The sequence below is a fragment of the Metopolophium dirhodum genome, chromosome 3 (assembly GCF_019925205.1).
Source record: "Metopolophium dirhodum isolate CAU chromosome 3, ASM1992520v1, whole genome shotgun sequence".
Taxonomy (NCBI): domain Eukaryota; kingdom Metazoa; phylum Arthropoda; class Insecta; order Hemiptera; family Aphididae; genus Metopolophium; species Metopolophium dirhodum.
In genome coordinates this window covers 33,880,290-33,897,905 of record NC_083562.1, presented here as the reverse complement: position 1 = coordinate 33,897,905, position 17,616 = coordinate 33,880,290, and the positions used below count along the sequence as shown (strand labels likewise).

At 26.8% G+C, this 17,616-nt stretch overlaps 2 protein-coding genes across 4 annotated transcripts; both read left to right on the top strand.

The window, feature by feature from the left end:
- Positions 1-526: 526 nt before the first annotated feature.
- Positions 527-10,125, top strand: LOC132940272 (dynein axonemal heavy chain 1). Its single transcript, XM_061007772.1, has 14 exons — positions 527-1,023; positions 1,655-1,799; positions 2,913-3,061; positions 3,127-3,337; positions 3,404-3,577; positions 3,652-3,867; positions 5,134-5,393; positions 5,472-5,841; positions 5,969-6,316; positions 8,168-8,375; positions 8,449-8,577; positions 8,768-9,137; positions 9,643-9,775; positions 9,931-10,125. The coding sequence occupies exons 1-14, from the start codon at positions 527-529 to the stop codon at positions 10,036-10,038; spliced, it is 3,318 nt and encodes a 1,105-aa protein (XP_060863755.1). The 3' UTR covers positions 10,039-10,125.
- A 2,595-nt stretch (positions 10,126-12,720) lies between these two features.
- On the top strand, positions 12,721-16,666 carry LOC132940983 (D-aminoacyl-tRNA deacylase 1). Of its 3 annotated transcripts, none has more exons than XM_061008829.1 (5): positions 12,721-12,941; positions 13,578-13,684; positions 14,999-15,089; positions 15,855-16,087; positions 16,430-16,666. In XM_061008829.1, exons 2-5 carry the CDS (start codon positions 13,672-13,674, stop codon positions 16,561-16,563), a joined length of 471 nt encoding a protein of 156 aa, XP_060864812.1. In that variant the 5' UTR covers positions 12,721-12,941; positions 13,578-13,671; the 3' UTR covers positions 16,564-16,666. The 3 variants fall into 3 exon arrangements, with proteins under 3 accessions (XP_060864812.1, XP_060864810.1, XP_060864811.1); XM_061008828.1 differs by having other exon boundaries at positions 12,900-12,941; positions 13,578-13,757; XM_061008827.1 differs by lacking the exon at positions 13,578-13,684.
- The last annotated feature ends 950 nt before the right edge of the window (positions 16,667-17,616 follow it).

Here is a 17,616-nt window from a genome sequence, read left to right as displayed (position 1 = left end):
CCTAACGGCTAACATATGCAAAACCCCTGCTAATAAAATTATTATTCTAGTACAAAACAAAATGTTTTTAGTTCATTCCAATGATTTATAAAATTATAAAATACACTATAATGATAAATGCATTATAATGATGTGACAGCGCATGTTTTGTATATCCTCCATAAACTGAAAATCTACTAAGCCAATTTTAATGTGGCTTTCGTATTTGTTCCAAGGATTTAAAGAATTGTATATAGGTAAATACAACTAACCCAACTCCTGCCACAGGAAAGCTGAGCTGTAAAATAGAATTATACGCATTAGCCATAGACCGTGGTACTGAAGGGTGATTCCAGAGTTTTTGAATATTCCCTAGGGTTAAAAAAGAAGTAAAAAAGTTTGGGAGCCTCTGGTACAGAGGCACACTTAAACTATTTATATATTTGTATATTAATTACCAAGGGTATTACAACTTTCTAGCAGATAATTCATATACACACTCACATGCCTATATGGCTGTATTGAATATGAAATACTTTCAGACATTATGTTGAGAGTCGTTAATCTTGAACGTTTGAAAAAGTTATACGCAACATTTTCAATTCCTCAACTATTAACAGAATATAGTATCGGAGATAATGAATTAGTGCCCGTACCTGTTGATTCTGATGTAATAATTACGAATAAAGAACATTTTACACCATTATGGTATTACGATAATATTGAATTTGATAGTCGAAATCCTGATGAATGGTTAAAAAAAGATAATAATGGTATTAATTTGCCGGTACCTGCAATTGTTTACCTGCCTACTAATTCAAATGAAGAGTCCTCTAAAAAATACGATTGGATGAATGCTAATATAATTAATTATAATTCAACATTGAAAATGTATTCAGTTGTTATATTGAATAACAATTCAACCAAAGTATATACCGGAATACCAAGAATACAAATACACTTTAAAGGAGAAGATCCTAGACAATTCGTAAAGAGAATCAAATATGCGATTTTAAGACGGGAGTATTGTGAAGATATTTATAAGTAAGATAGTTCAATAATATTATCATAATATATTCGTCTGTTTTACTCTTTTATATACCCATCCATTTCAATGTGTAAGGTGCGAAAGTGTCATTCATGAAAAATCGTATGGGTGTAAAATTTTACATAAGTAGGTACTTGGTAAATAGGTCTGAATATTATACCTATATAGACTTACAGTTTTACAAAAATAAAAGTGTTTAAAGTTTAACAAAACATTTTACGATATTAACAATATTCTATTAAAAGCAACAATGTTTATAATTATATTTTAATAAAAATACACATATTGTTTTTACGTTTTAATAGTACAATAGCTACAAAAAAATCTAAATTACTATAATGCCAACCTGACACCTGTCACTTTTTATGGACGCTTTTACTACACCATGTGAGTGTAAATATTATGTTAAATAACCCACAGAAATATAAACCGGACGGGGGAGCAAAGTTAAAGGTCAAAGTTTATTTTTTTTACTTGACTATTATAATCACTTAAGGATAAAAAAATATTATTAACTAAAATCATAGGGGGCATGCCCCCCCTGCGTGTATTTCCAGACTATTCCAGTATTAGGAGGTATATATATGATAAAAACTAAATTTTTTTAATAACATGGTTTTATTCCAGGTGGTCTATGTATCTTAATAAAGTTCTAGTTGATAAAGATTCCAAATATATTTCAGACGTACTATCAGATGAAACAATTAAAAAAATATTACGTTTAATATTCAACTGTCAACAAATAAAGAAAATGAACAAAGATAAAAATATCGTAAGGATTATAAAAATAATAAAATATTATTGTGGGTCATAGTTACCGAACAGCCTTAAAATATGGGCCATGGCTACTCTGTGACATGTTTCAGTTAATCTAATTTATTAAATAATTGAATACATCTCCTATAATCATTAATAATATTAGAAGTATATAAGTGAATCGACACCTGAATAATTTCTTCGATTAACTTCGGTAGCCAATTGCCAATTATTAAAGAGCACGTCAAACAATACATTTAACCTACCTACCCAATATTATATAAAAAATAAACAGTAGATACATATAAGTATATAACTAAAACGACTTGTCACCTGCAAATAGAAATAGGGTTCAGAAGCATTTATATATAAATAAATAGATAGGTAGGTAGGTACCTATACATTTTAATATTTCCTTAAATTTAATGAAATGAGTGCAAAATATGAAATAAAACTTACCTTCATAAAAAACGATCGACTGACCTGTGTTAACTTAGTTCACGAGTGATCAAAAATATTGGAAACAGATAAATTGTTAAATTAAAAATATGTTTGGTGTGTGACTAGCACTCAGCATTGGCGTGGAGTGAGTTGTGAGTGAGTGTAAGCAGTGGTATTACTAACTTACGGTCCCACCCCAATACGCACAAGTTAAATTAGTTATGAGTTTTACAATTTTATTTTTTAAAAAGCACATAATCGATAAAAACATTTTATTTATATATTAAATCGATTCTTCTTGTTTTTTTTTTTTTAGTGAAATAGTCAACCACATTATCATGCTATTTGATGCAGACCGGTTTAATAGTAATTTTTCAATAATAAAATAACAATCAGTATTACCTGAAGTCAGAAGAGCCCATTTTTTTATAATAGGTTTTTGATATTAACGTAGAGCTATAATATAAACGCACGTCACACTGGCATTTGATGGTTCTTTAGCGAAATAAACATTAAACAGTGTCACAATATCACATAACATAAAATGTATTGGTTTCTCTCCCAGAAGTATATTCTGGTAATTTTTTGCTCACATAAAAATGTATAGAATAGGTACATATTATTAAATATTAAAGTACATATTATTATCATACATATTTAAATCTTCTCAATTATATATTTTATATAGATTGTTCAACAAATTAATAACATTTATCAAGAATCATGCCTATCTTTAAGGCTTAAATTATTAAAATCTATGACTAAAGACCATCACAATACCCTGAAAGTACCAAATTTTCGTTTTGAACAATTCATAAGAAAGCCTAGTACGATATAGTAATAATTGAATTAAAAAATGACAGTGTATTTATTGTTTTATAATATTTAACAGCACGATTAAGTACAATAATGACTACAAATAAAGCATTTATAAATTCAAAAGAAGAATTCAATAGAAATAAATTATTAGAATTACCTCAAGTTTTTACAGCTCTATGTGACTCCAACGTAGAAAATATATTTGTAAAAGATACGCGTCTTTTATTCACTGTGTTCCCAGTCGCAGTAACACTAAACGAATTTGAAACAATACAGTTAAAAAATATTTTTGAAGTAATATTTTTTTGTGATTATAGTTAAAATATGCGTTAAATACCTCAACAAATGTATTGTGTTTAGACTTTCAATTTGCTTAAGAACTATTGGACAAAAGAAATTACTTTCAAATGCTATTTGGCTTTAAAAAATGTAAAAAACTGTTGGTTTGATATTTCAACAAGTAAAATTAAGATTTATGAATCATCGATCAACAAATTACGAAAATTGATGGCACTTCTTAAGTATATGATGGAAGTAAGAAATTGTGTATTTTCTTGGTTTACCTACATTATTTAAATTTATAATACCGTAAAATTATACCTGTATAGGAACGTCTAAGAATGATAGTGATAAATTCAGCAAAAAGGTATGCTACACTAATCGAGCAACCTTGCATTCCAATGAAAGGTATTAATGATGATTTTGTGTGGGATAGTGATTTGAATAAATCACCATTTGAAGATTGCACACTTCCATTATTCTCTGAAATACTCAATATGAACACAAATGGAGCATATTACTCTACTGATCCGGATACATTTGAAGTATGTTATATGTTTAGCAGTATAGGCACTGTCAAGTCTGTGCATAAACGAGTTAAAAGGTTAGAGTTAAGTTGGTTGAATTAATTTTAATTTTTTTAAATTACGTTTTCAATAACTTAATATTTAACTTGACTGATTTTTATTGATATAAACTTAATAAATAAGGTTAGCCTGTACCTACTTTCAATCAAATCCAATATGCTTCAGATATATTATTAAGTATTTTGGTACCAGTATATTTATAGGTACCTAATGTTATACCTACCTTATAACTAGTATAACAAGTAACAAAAAAAATATACTGACAGTAATAATTATATTACATACCTATAATACACAGTGTTGAGGGAGTAACTTAACTTAGGTTACAATTTACTGCCAAGTCATATTCGTTTTTACTGACATTATTATAGGTAAGTAATTTAGACGTAATTTATTACTTTTTTGTACCAAAATTATTGAATTACTCTTAACTTTATTTTTTTTTTTTAATACATTTTAAGAAACAATTGATAATACATAATATATATGTACCTTGAATCTATAAATATATAATTTAAGTACAATTTTCTAACAGTAAAATTTTCGTAAAACCAAAAAAATTGCGTTTGACAAAAAAGTTTTATTCTTAATAAGTTGTAATTTGGAGAAAGCATTATTTTTAATGTACCTAAGTTATAAAGAATAACGTGTTGAATAATAATATTGTTGAATAACAAATATCTTGTTTAATTCTCAAATAAAGATTGTTTATAATTTCATATTGTTGATTGACGTTTCTTGTAATGACAACTTAATTATTAAGCTCCCTACTCCAGTGATATTTTTTAAAATAAAAAATAAAAAGTAATATTAATTTTAACAAAGTTACTTTTTAACTCAGAAGTAATGTTGGATGACTAAATAAATAATTAAGAATAATTTAATTACAATTTTGAAGGTAAATTTATGATGTAATTTAATTACCAAAAATTAGTAATTTCCCCAACACGGCCTATATAGTATAATATTATAATACGTTCGATTATAAATAACTAATTACTTATACTTTTATAGGTAGCAATTTGTTAATATAAGACTTCAACCCTTTGTTTTCAATCTAATTATTTTAATGTTATATTATAATATTAAGTTATATAAGTACTATTAATAAAATAAAATAAATTAATTTTGACTTATTTATATAAGTAATAGATGCAATGTAGAGTATCTGATATATTATTATATATTAGGACATAATATACAATGTATTTATAAATTCTATAGACTGTTATTGTAAGTTTATTTAAACGTGTGATACTTGAAAGCCACGAGATACCAGCTATTCATCCATATTTACTCTCTAACATGAAGTTTGCCGAAAAACCATATTTAACGTCAATAGGACTAATTGAACCAAAAATCACTGAGCTACAATCTAATATTGAAAATAGTATTCGCTTGGCTATAATTCCAATAAAAGCATACTGCAAAGAATTTAATATCTATTTAAGTTTATTTAATACGGATGTAGAGTTATATGTAAAGTTAGTATAAATAAATTCGTTAGGGTACCTCGTATGAAATATATTAATAACTTAATTCAATTTAATTGTATTTAAAAGGAAATTTTTCGATGATAACCCATCACTAAGTAGAATAAAAGAAGAGATATCAATGCAAATAAAAATGAAGTTAAAACTAGAGAAGACATTTCCAGAGACGATTACTATTGGCCTATTTTTCATAAGCATTAAATCATTGAAACATTCATTAATAAGAAAACGGATTGATTTAGCAGACTTAATTATGAAAACACATGCTAGTATAACAACTGAGAAAATAGAAATATGCTGCGCGGAATACAAAAGAATGTATCTGAAGCTTACTGAAACTCCAACATCAATAGAACAAGTATTTGAAATAAGAGAATGGATAGATACCTTGCCAATTTTAATTAGCAATCAGTCTGAAATCGTAAGACGATTATTTAAGGTAGGTGCCTAACATAATATTATATTTATAATACAACAAGTATTGAACTATTTAAACTACTTATATACATAGGTAATAACACTATTTTACCAATGCCATAATTATTGTAAATTGAATATTTTTACAGGATATGGAAATGTTGGATACATTTTTGTGGATAGTAGATGATGAACAGTTAAAATTAAAATATGACTCCCAAATTTGGCCTTATAAGATTGAGCTAAGAATAAAAGAGACATTGCAAAGTATAACAACCAATATTGAAAAATTTGAAAAAATTCAATTCGAAGATGAATTATTATTACAAGATAATGTAGAATACTTAAGTAGTGTTATTTTAAAGTTAACTATTGAAAATAGTTTGTCAAAAGTAAATGAGATTGCGGTAGAAGTAAACAAAAATTGGAAACTGATTAAAGACCTTCAATTAACTAGTCAAACTTTAAACCTAAGACAACAACTTTTTGGTCATACGGTCAGTTCGATTATATACAATGAATTTTGTTTTATTATTATTTATTTATTGAGATAAATAATTTACAACTAACAAATAATAACCTATTTGGGGAGGAGGGAATTTCAGCATTTTTTGTATGATTTTAAAAGCGGGCCGGACACCGGTTGTGGTTGTTCAACCATTATTATTTATTGGTGAAAAAACATTCCTATTTTATAATATTATTATATTGTGACTATTGTGTACCTACTAGGAAATTATTATCACAATGATAAATTCGTACGTCATTAATAATTAATTAGCCATTAGGCACGAATACAGTTTAAACTTAATTGAAATATATTTATATTATATATAATCCTATAGACGCTTGGGAGTCAGGGTTTCTAAAATTTTTTTATTTTTTATTAAAAAGTGTTTAACAGTTTTCATCTTTATCACTCAACGTCGACATTATAGCCAAGCCATTCAATCTAGCCTGAAATTTAAATTTAAATATAATAGGTAATAGCTTTGATTAGATTGGTTTAATTTTGTTTCTATTTTCTGCAATTTGTTTGGCCTCGTGGTATCTAATTATTGATTAATAGACGTGCATAGATTTTTAAGACGTTAGATAAGTGACTAGCATCAAAAAAAATATTTTTTTTTTGTTTAATTCGAGAGATGAGTGTTTGGTATATGTTTCAACCGCATGTTACCAATTATTCAATTTTACAAACACATGACTACCTAACACTTTAGAATTCAGTAAACTGGTCACCAATATGATATACTTCGAAAACGTTACATAAAATTTGAAAAATGCACGATCTTGTATTACTAAATATGACAACCAGGGAAATCGAATTCAGCTTGAATATTGACATTTGAGATTTTTAACTTTTTGTCTTTTCCAAAAGTATTTGATGTTAATGAAAATTTATAGCTTGGACGACATTTTATCAAAAAACAAATTATTTAGTAGTTAGTACTTACTTTTGATTTTTATATTCGTCATTCAACTATCGTACCAGCATCAACTCTTGGCGGTCAAACATCTATACCGTACATTTAAATAGCATAAAATAACAGGAATAGTGTTCTAATCGTTATCTTTATGAGAAACCATTTTTATAAAAAGTAATGATAGAAAAATATATTCATCATCGCAAACCGCAATAATATAACCGATTACCGAAAATAACCGATGCTGTAGATGATTTTATCAAGCTATAAATATATAATTGTTAAAAAACAAAAATAATTATTCAATGTATTATTTTAGTCTACTTGTTTGAAATAGGTGTATATAAATAACCGTATATAATATTATAAAATAAAAATCGTTTTGTCCCCCCCCCCCCCTCGACCCCTTAAAGTTTGCCACTGTAGCGTGTGCGTTGTGTGTAACAGTTTTATTCCAACATTTTTAAAATTAATATAATTCTAAAAACAACAACCTCTCAGGCCTCAGATCTCAATAAAAAATTGTTATTATAAAATAACTGCTAGATTGGTACTTTATATATTTTGTAAATTACGTTATCATAAAGGGTTTCATTGTGAAGACAAGAGTAAAAAAATGTGTAAGATAGGAATGGTAATTTGATTTAAAAGTAAGTAGAAATGTGCTTGTGAGCAGTTTTTTTTAAGTTAGGTACCTACCTATATTTGAGCTGGTCAAAACTTTTGCCCCACTCGGGGGCGCCCTGATTTAATGAACAAAAAAATTAATGTATAATTATGTAAATATGTGACTACCTATGTATGTATAACATAAATTTAATTTTGCACCCACTGAGCTGATTTTCTGTGAGCGCCCCTGGCCCCGCACTCTATTGAAAACTAAAATGATGCTACTAATCTACACTAAAATTGTACAATTAGGTAACACCCTTTGAAAATGTTGATCATTTGGTGGATGAATTTGAACCATATAAAACATTATGGCTGAGTGCTTCAGAGTTTTTTAAATTACAAAATGCTTGGTTGCAAAATCCATTAACAAATATAGAAAAATCTACGCTACAGCCTTTATTAAATAGTTTACTAGACATTGTCAAAAAGTCTGTTGAACAATTTGCCGAAATACCTGGTAACAATAATAAATGGACTGATTATTTTTTAATTCATACATTTTTACAAATATTTATTTTTAATGAGTGCAGGTACTTTGAGTGTAGCTAATGAAATAAAAACACAAATTGAAGAGTATAAACCAATGGTACATTTATTGGAAGATATACTAACTCAAGGGATGAAGCAAAGGCATTGGGATATATTTTTTGATAAAACTGGTGAATAATTGTTAATTATTATAATAGTAGTATCATGGACCATGGTGCCTAACCTATTATTATAGTGGGTACCTATCTGGCTACCTAAACCTAATTACCTACCTATAGTATCCACATATTATAATTTATAATATATGTTTAAATGTTTACTTATATTAAATAAAATAATAGGTACAATTAATGTGTTTAGGAATAAAAGTTATATTATCACCAACGCTGACTTTTAAAAAATGTTTGGTATTGGGTGTTCAAAACCATATAGAAGAGATAAAAGAAATATCAGACAATGCTTCAAAAGAATATAAAATTGAAATAGCTTTGAATAAAATGATGGATGAATGGAATGGTATAAAGTTACAATTGATGCCTTATAATGATAAAGACATGTATATCTCAACAATATCAGACAAAGAATTGCAAATGCTCGATGATCATATTTTGATAACTCAACAGCTATCATTATGTTCGTTTAAAGGAGTATTTGAAGAACCATTAACTCAATGGGAGGATGATTTAAGACTTTCAAAAGATGTTATTGAAGAATGGAGTGAATTTCAAAAGTATAATACTTGATTACTTGATAGTACTTGATTTAAAGAGAAATTTCTTAATATCTACATTATGATGTAGGTACCTATATTGTATTTAGGTATAGCCATATAGACTAATTTAGTAAAACTAAAAGTAAATTGTTAGGTATGAATAAAAAATACAAATCTTAATTGATCTTCATTAATCTTATCAGAATTGTATTTATGACAATATGTTTAAAATTACTCAAGTTAATTTTATCAACATTGGATATTGGATATTTGGATATTCTACTTAAATTACCTACCTACCTATTAATAATGTTTAAATATGATTTAAAAATAATTTTCATTGTTATGTTGTCACTGTAGGTAGTCTACAGCTGCCTTTTTAAAAATAATATTATAATATCTATGATAAAAAAAAATATCAACTATCTACTTAAGGATAATTATAAATTGTTTAAAATAAGTTATATTTTGTCTTTATTGTAACAAATAAATTAAATTTTAATTAAAAACAAGTAATTTTTAGGAAATGGATGTATTTAAAACCAATATTTGATGATCCTAACATTAAAGATCAATTACCTGTGGAAAATAAAAAGCTCCACTTAGTTGAACGAATATTGGGTCGCATAATGAAACTCACTATGAATAAACCTTGGGTAAGAGTTTACCGTCAACTTCCATCCTTAGCATATAAGCTATTGTGCATATTATGTATGGACTATAATAGATTGTTTATTTAAAAAAAAAAAATTATTTTTTAATATTATTTATTTATTAATACAACATATTTTTGTGTAATATATTATTTTAGGTTATGAAGACTTGTCCAGATAAAAGATTATTGGACCAATTAATCAATGGCAACGTTCAACTAAATAAAATTGAAAATGCGCTTAAATTATCTTCTGTGGTTAAGTAATACACATGCCATGAACACGGTCTCACAGTTCAATATTTTTATTTATATGTTTGAAGTAAATCAATAATATAATATGTGATAAATACCTAATAAACATTATTTTATTCCAACTAAAAATATTCCATAACGATGTTTATGATATAAATCTGGATAGGTACTTCATGTCTTCGTCAAAAATAAAAATATTATATTATAAAGCATTAATGGATACAAAATATTTTTGACCATAAATGCATTTTAAATTTACCACTACAAATATATTTGTTGACTTCGTTATTACTTAGGTATCTACAGTTATAATCAACCATATTATTCATGGTGGCGCCGAAGTGTTTCAAATAATATAGGTACTATGACATTGTACATCAAGAGGCTTCTCACAGTCTCACCACCCAACTCTTATTTTTTTAATTTAACAATTGCACCAGCAAAATGCAATGTATAATCGTTTATTTTTAGTAAATCACTACGAATTTAATGTCTACTATCTAGCTTAGTTTTGAAATTCGCTAGGAAATCCTACCACCGCAAAATTCAAGAACATATGAAATATGTACGGAAATGGCAATCAACAGGTATCGCCAGCATCCAAGTTCGAAAAAATTACAATTTTCGAGAAAATCTTTTTTTTGTCAATGTCTATTTTATTTTTTACATTAATTGTGAAGCCCAGTTTAATAAGTCGCTATACGCTCCTCCTTTAAAAATGATGTAACATGAGCGGCGATTGAAACATGATTTTTCATCCCTTTCATAATTATTAAAACTAATATTTTTGAAATTTGTTTTTTTGAATTCTATAGATTGCCAATTACATGCATATTATCAAGTCCAGTTTAGAAGGTCGCAATACGCTCCTTCTCCTTTAAAATCTATCTAACTTAAACGGTGCTTGAAACACGATTGTTTATCCCTTCCCTAATAAAAACTAACATTTTTACATTTTTTGTATACTAATGTACCTACTATAAATTTAACTTACCAATGCTGTAAACAATTTAGCAATTAGTTTTGAAATTCGGAAATCTTTCTACCGCCAAATTCAAAGGCATAAAATATGCAGTAGGTATGAAAATAACCTTATAAGTTCGAAAAAAATTAACATTTTCAAAAATTTTTATAAAATTTTTGTAAAATTGAAACATACTGTGTACTCTATACCTAACCTCATGTTCAAGTAGTTATGTTAACAATTAATATTATAATCCCTGTGTAACATTACAATGCGATATTAATTGGACATTAGGTACCTACGCGTATTGTTACAGAAAAAAAAAATAAATTTATGTCTCCGTGGAATGTTTTGATAATTTTTGATGCTCGCATCGTTGCGATATTGAAATGCAACATCATGTTATGTTAATTGTTATAATTGTTATAAATATATGAACATGTTGGTATTATAATAAGTAAGTACGTCATGTAAAATAATAATATATACAACAGTGGCGGATCTAGATAGATTTTTTTTTTTTTTTGGGGGGGGGGCGTTGTCTTTATCCTAGTTTTACGACACTAATATTTAAAAACGGTCCAATTTATTAGCCTAGATGCTAGGCCAATGGGGTGCACGGGCGCCTCTGGCCCCCCTTAAATCCGCCACTAATATACAAGGATATAACATTGCCAAAAATATATCCAATAACGTATAACTATAATTTTTAACACATCACAAATAAAACATAATTATAGCAAGACTACCAAGACTGTTGCAGATTAACATTAGTATTGTCATTGATATTCTCAGATGATGTATAATTATATCTATGGATAATATTATGTCTGATCCTCTATCAATTATGATTTGTATTTTGATTGAGTTTTAAAATTACGCTACCTAGGTATTTTATGTAACTGTAACATAAATAGGTAATTACAAAGTAATTGTAAAAGGAGTGCTAAATATTGAGGGAGAACAATTAATTGCATTTAAGAAGTATGCATTATTTTTGAAGGAAAAAAACATTATTCATTCTAGTTTTCACATTTCACCAGTATCATAAAAGACGGGATTTCTAGAGTGCCTACAGATGCCCCCCCAAATGGTAAATATTTCCCTGGTCCCCTATAAAAACAGACTACAATCATTGCGTCGGTTATGATTTACGATTATAGTCATATAAAGATCCGTCATGAATCATGATTATGCAGTTAGGTATAGCCTATTACAAACTATAATAGTATAGCTCATAGAATATACAAAAATTGGCCATATAAATAATTACACATAAAACTAACAATAATTATTGTTTGTCATAAATACATTCTAATAAAAGCTCATTTTAAATTTATACCGTTACCTATTGGCTACCTATTCAATGGAATTATTTCGGTGACTAAGGTTAAGGGTTTACATAATATTGTTTTATGCTTACGGGCCACTCGGCACAATATGTTATATAACTAAAGGCCGGATTTATATGCATTTTAAATTGTAAAATATGCATACAAACATGCACTAAAAAGTCAAAATACGCAAGGAAATAATGCAATATATGCAAGATTAAATTTAAATTTTTTTTAAATTTTATAAATTTTTTTTTTATTGAGCAACTGGCCATTAGCATTTTTCTGTTTGGAGGGGGAGGAACGGTTGGATAATATTATGACATCAGCTGTGTTAAAATATTATTCATTATCGCTTATCAGCCAACATATTATGTTATCACTTATCATTAACTTTCAAAAATTGAAAATTCAAACGTTTTCTATGCCAATGGCCAGAATGATGTCTTTACTCATGACAAATTTAATTTAATTTGTCATGTCTTGTCTTTACTCTAAATTCTAGTCTTTTCTAAATTTAAACTTTTGTAGTTTCATTAAATTTTACTAATATTATTTTGCATTTATACACATTATGAAGGTAGTCGTTCAACGTGTTTCAAGAGCCAAAATTTCAGGTAAATGTTTACAGTATTTTTGGTAAAATATGTTACAATGTCATTCCTCAAACCATAAAATGAGATATAAAAAATCTAATTTAAAGTTAAAAATAATTAGTTCTTTTACTGTCTCTCTGGGTTTATATTGTTGTTATTCATTTAATAATAGATCACTAAATGTACAGAGGAAAAATACTTGAAAACGAGTATTCCGATACAAGATAGGTACTTAAAATTCCACTACCTAACCAAATGCTAAATATTTCATATTTGATACATTAAAACTATTTATTGATTTATTAACTGTGATGATGGTTATTTATAAAACGTGTTTTTTTAACATACAAATAATGAACAAATATTGAGTCACTAGGTAGGTACAATATTTCAGTGTTTGTGTAATTGTGTTAATGGTTTACCACTTGATAATTGTGTTAAAATTTGGTTGCATCTCATGTAACACTCTTTCTGCCAATTATCATTTAACATTGGTGAATAAATTTTAAATGCTATCCTGTGTTATTAGAAAATTAAAGTATAATTAATATATACCTACCAAGTTCATAAATAACATTTTCTAACTTAAATGTTTGCTGGATAGACAGCTTTATTGTATTTTATTTATCAACTTATTATATTATTTTAATTTTGTAGGCATCTTCAAGTAAAATCCAATGAATCAAATATTTTGGAATCATCAAACAAAATGCTATCGAAAATATGAAATAAGACATCATCTATCAAATTTATGAATTTTTTTTGTACGAGTGCAAGTATTCTTGAACTTCACCAAAATAATGTAGCAATCCCGCATACAGATGATGATTTGGAGAGGTAGATGGAGAGGAGTTGTAATTAATCAACGATAATTTTCTAATTGACTAAAAGATTTTTTTTTATTTCAATTGTTCAAATTGTTAGATTGGACACTGTTTACTCTAAGTGTTAGAATATTTTAATCAATGGAATTTCCAAGTATTCAGAAAATAAATGATTGATCATAAACTTTCTAAGTCCTTAATTCAGTTGATAAAAATGTTTCCAAGTCCACCATTACTATTTCAATTAAATAACTGATGTGAAGGTACTTTCCTCGAAGTAATCTGTTACTGTTTACTGTTTAGGGTATCATGCTAGGGTAAATATATTTTAATAGTCCCTTTCTCGAATTTAATGACTGTTTATAATCATAATAGGTATGGCGTTTAATATATATTCTATTTATATTAGGTACATTATAGACTTGTCGCCAGTACATAGTAGTAAGTAGTTCCAGAAACTTTGTTTTTTTCTTTCTGGTTATTTGCTAGCCAAGTTTTTATAGCAAGCTCATTGAATAAAAAATATTCACCAATCTGTTATGAAAAACATGTTGAATTAGATAAGATATAAAGAAATAAAAATAATTTAAACCTACTAATTTCTTATAGGTGCTAAAATTGTATATAAGATGAATGATAAATTATGATAATTTAGATAATAATATGTTTTTAAAGTTATGTATTCATATCAAACGTTAAAAATATATTGTTTTGAGTAAAAGAATACTTATTTCCTTTTAAACTTGTTTACCCTGACAAAGTCACTATGCTCTGTCATAAAAGGGAACAATCACTTTTTGCGCATTGTGAATGATGTGATTGGCACGTTAAGAACCACGTGATGATGATAGCATTGATTTGTTGATGGGAAATGTGCAGCACTGACAAAAATCGGTTAGCCAACTTTTGAGACAAAGTATAGTCTAAAAAATAAAAATCATATTGAATGTGTAATTTTACTATAGTATTATATACTAACCAAATATTATCCTTTTATTTTATTTTCTAATAGTAAAAGATTACTCCTGTTTTGATTCTAAAAAACTTTTGTTGTTGTGATTATTTATGATTCCAGTAAGTATGTTCAAATAAGCAATTTTACAGTCAGAAAATAATCAACCTTTTCGATAGTACATAGTATAATATTACTTTTTTTTTTTTTTTCTTAAATCCTTAACTATAGATAAAACATGTAAGCGGTTTGAATAATTTATATTAAATTTTAATTATATCCAAATTTGTTTATTTTTTTAGTTGGTGGACATGAAGTAAATTCAATAACTAAAGGCTTATGTTTGTTAGTCGGTTTGCAGAAAACTGATAAAAAAAACGATATTGATGCCATGTAAGATAATATTGAATTTATATTTTTAATGTATGAAATAACTCATTATTAACCCATATATTTTGTTTTTCTATATTATATGAAGTTTTTAACAACAATGTGAAAAAACAAATTAATCATTGTGATTCTTAAGAGGATGCTACACTAACATTATTTAGTTTTCTCTTTCTTACAATTAGTGCATAACATATCAAATTTTATGCTCAGCAGATCATATTAAGTTTCTTATAAAATTTAAAGGTAAGATTATTAAGTAGGGCATCTCATAGGCTTTTGACTATATTTTAATTTTAAGGCGAGTTATGAGTATTTTAAGATGTACAAGCAATTTTAAATTTTAAAATACCCATTACTTGCTTTAAAATTAAAATATAATAAAAAGCCTATGAGATGCCCTAGATAATAATATTACCTTTACATTTTATAAGAGGTCAAATCACTCTAATTTTTAAACTAACAGCCGAGCTAAACATGATCTGCTGAGCGTAAAATGTATTATGTTACGCACTTGTAAGACAACAAATGTCCGTGTAACTTAACTCTTAACTCACTTATATAGTACCCAAATTGTTAACAAAATATTTTTTAATATGTTAAAGCATTTATTGGGCTGTAAAATTTTTCTTTTTTATCATGGTTAGTTTTTAAATTTTAAAAGTTGTTTTACTTTATGTTATTACTTATTGACCTAACCCAACCTTTTTTATAAGTTATATAATTAATATTTGAATGTATTTAATTATTATAATATATCTATTATTATAGGGTACAGAAGATATTAAAACTACGTCTTTTCGATCAAGATGAAAAAAAGTGGCATTGCAATGTTATGGACATGAGTTATGAAATATTGTCAATTAGTCAGTTTACTCTCTGCTATAAACTTAAGGGAAACAAATTAGATTTTCATATGGCTATGCCTGGAAATCTTGCATTGCAAAATTATCAATATTTTTTGGAGACTTTACGTTCAAATTACAACCCTAGCAAAATTAAAGGTAAAGAAAAATGTATCAAATTAAATGTATTATTTTAATTATATGTTTTATTAATTTAAACTTTATGTTATGGTACATAAAATACAAAATTTAAAATATTTGAGTTTGTACCAGAGTGTTGTAATTTAATTTTTTTTAACACCAAAGATGTATAGTGAAAATAAAATATGAATTCATTCCAAGTCTATAATATTATCTTATATTATGTTCTTTAGTTTTCTCTTTTATCTACAATCAAAGAAATCAAACTTCCTCACTGGAAAACTATCAGAATGTTTTTATTGTCTTAATATTTATTTATGTTGTATGTTTTATAATAATAATAGTAATAATGCATTTTAGATGGAGCATTTGGGGAAATGATGGAAGTTGAAATAGTGAATGATGGACCAGTGACTGTTCAATTGGAATTTCCTAATCCTGAAAAATGTTTGGATGAAAAGTCTGAGAAATTGGGTGATGTGGATGAACATTAGATTAAAAAACATTACTTATTTGATATATACCTATAAATAATATGTGCCTTCATACACTAACTTAGTAATTCAGTGCATTAAATAAAATATTGTTAATTTGAAATGTTTAATAGTTATCTGTATTTCAGTACCTATTTGTTATTTATTTATTTTTATTATACATATATTACACTGTAATCATAGAAACAATTCTATCACAATTATTAGAAGACACCTCAGAATTATTGTTAACTCTGATATTAGCCCTGATTACCTATTTAAAAAGCATTTAGGGCCTGATTTACAATCATAGTTTAAACCTCGGTTACGCTTAACCCACTGATTTTACCCGCCCAATTCGATGGTTTAACCTTAGTTTAACGATTGTAATACGGGCCCTTAGTGTTTTAAATTTTTACCTCCCAAAAGTACCAACTATATAGATCAAATTACCTTCAAGAAACCTTCATTGACCTCAAGTCGATGTTAGAGGATTTTTTTCTAGGTACTTAAAAAATTGTCTTCAGAGTTGCTCAGAATTTTAAAATTATTATCATAATATGTATAAATCTAGATAATATTTCATTATTTTATCATTAAACCACTATTCGATATTTTCGAATGATTATTGTCACGACGTCGCGTGGTTTGTATGATTATATAAAACCAATCGGCGGAAGTACAACATTTCTGGTCGACTTTGTAACTCAAAGTGCTATAATAGTTGTGTATGTGATAATAAATAAAGTAATATAATGTTATAATATGTGTCTAACATTACCTTTTAGTAATAATTAATTTAAATTAAACTATTAAAATAACAATAATTCAATAATAATCAATAATATTCATCAAACATCTCATTTATGTCAAACCACTTTTATAGATATTAATTCTTCAGTAGGTACCATTAGTATTGGATAATAGATTTAAAAACTATTACTGGGCAACTAATATTTGAAGCATCTATTTCAAATTTGTTTTATGTTTATTTAAGTACTCAGTAAGATGTTTTATATGATTTTTAATATATTCAATATTTAACCTACAGTGCCCAACAAATCGAATTGGACA

Excerpts from the sequence above, each read along its gene's own strand:
- LOC132940983 (XM_061008827.1), top strand. The coding sequence starts at position 12,899 with ATGAAGGTAGTCGTTCAACGTGTTTCAAGAGCCAAAATTTCAG. Across the intron at positions 12,942-14,998 it reads TTCAAGAGCCAAAATTTCAG|TTGGTGGACATGAAGTAAAT; the intron begins GTAAATGTTTAC and ends TTATTTTTTTAG. Across the intron at positions 15,090-15,854 it reads AAAAACGATATTGATGCCAT|GGTACAGAAGATATTAAAAC; the intron begins GTAAGATAATAT and ends CTATTATTATAG.
- LOC132940272 (XM_061007772.1), top strand. The coding sequence starts at position 527 with ATGTTGAGAGTCGTTAATCTTGAACGTTTGAAAAAGTTATACGCAACA. Across the intron at positions 3,338-3,403 it reads AGTTAAAAAATATTTTTGAA|ACTTTCAATTTGCTTAAGAA; the intron begins GTAATATTTTTT and ends TATTGTGTTTAG. Across the intron at positions 3,868-5,133 it reads CTGATCCGGATACATTTGAA|ACTGTTATTGTAAGTTTATT; the intron begins GTATGTTATATG and ends TAAATTCTATAG.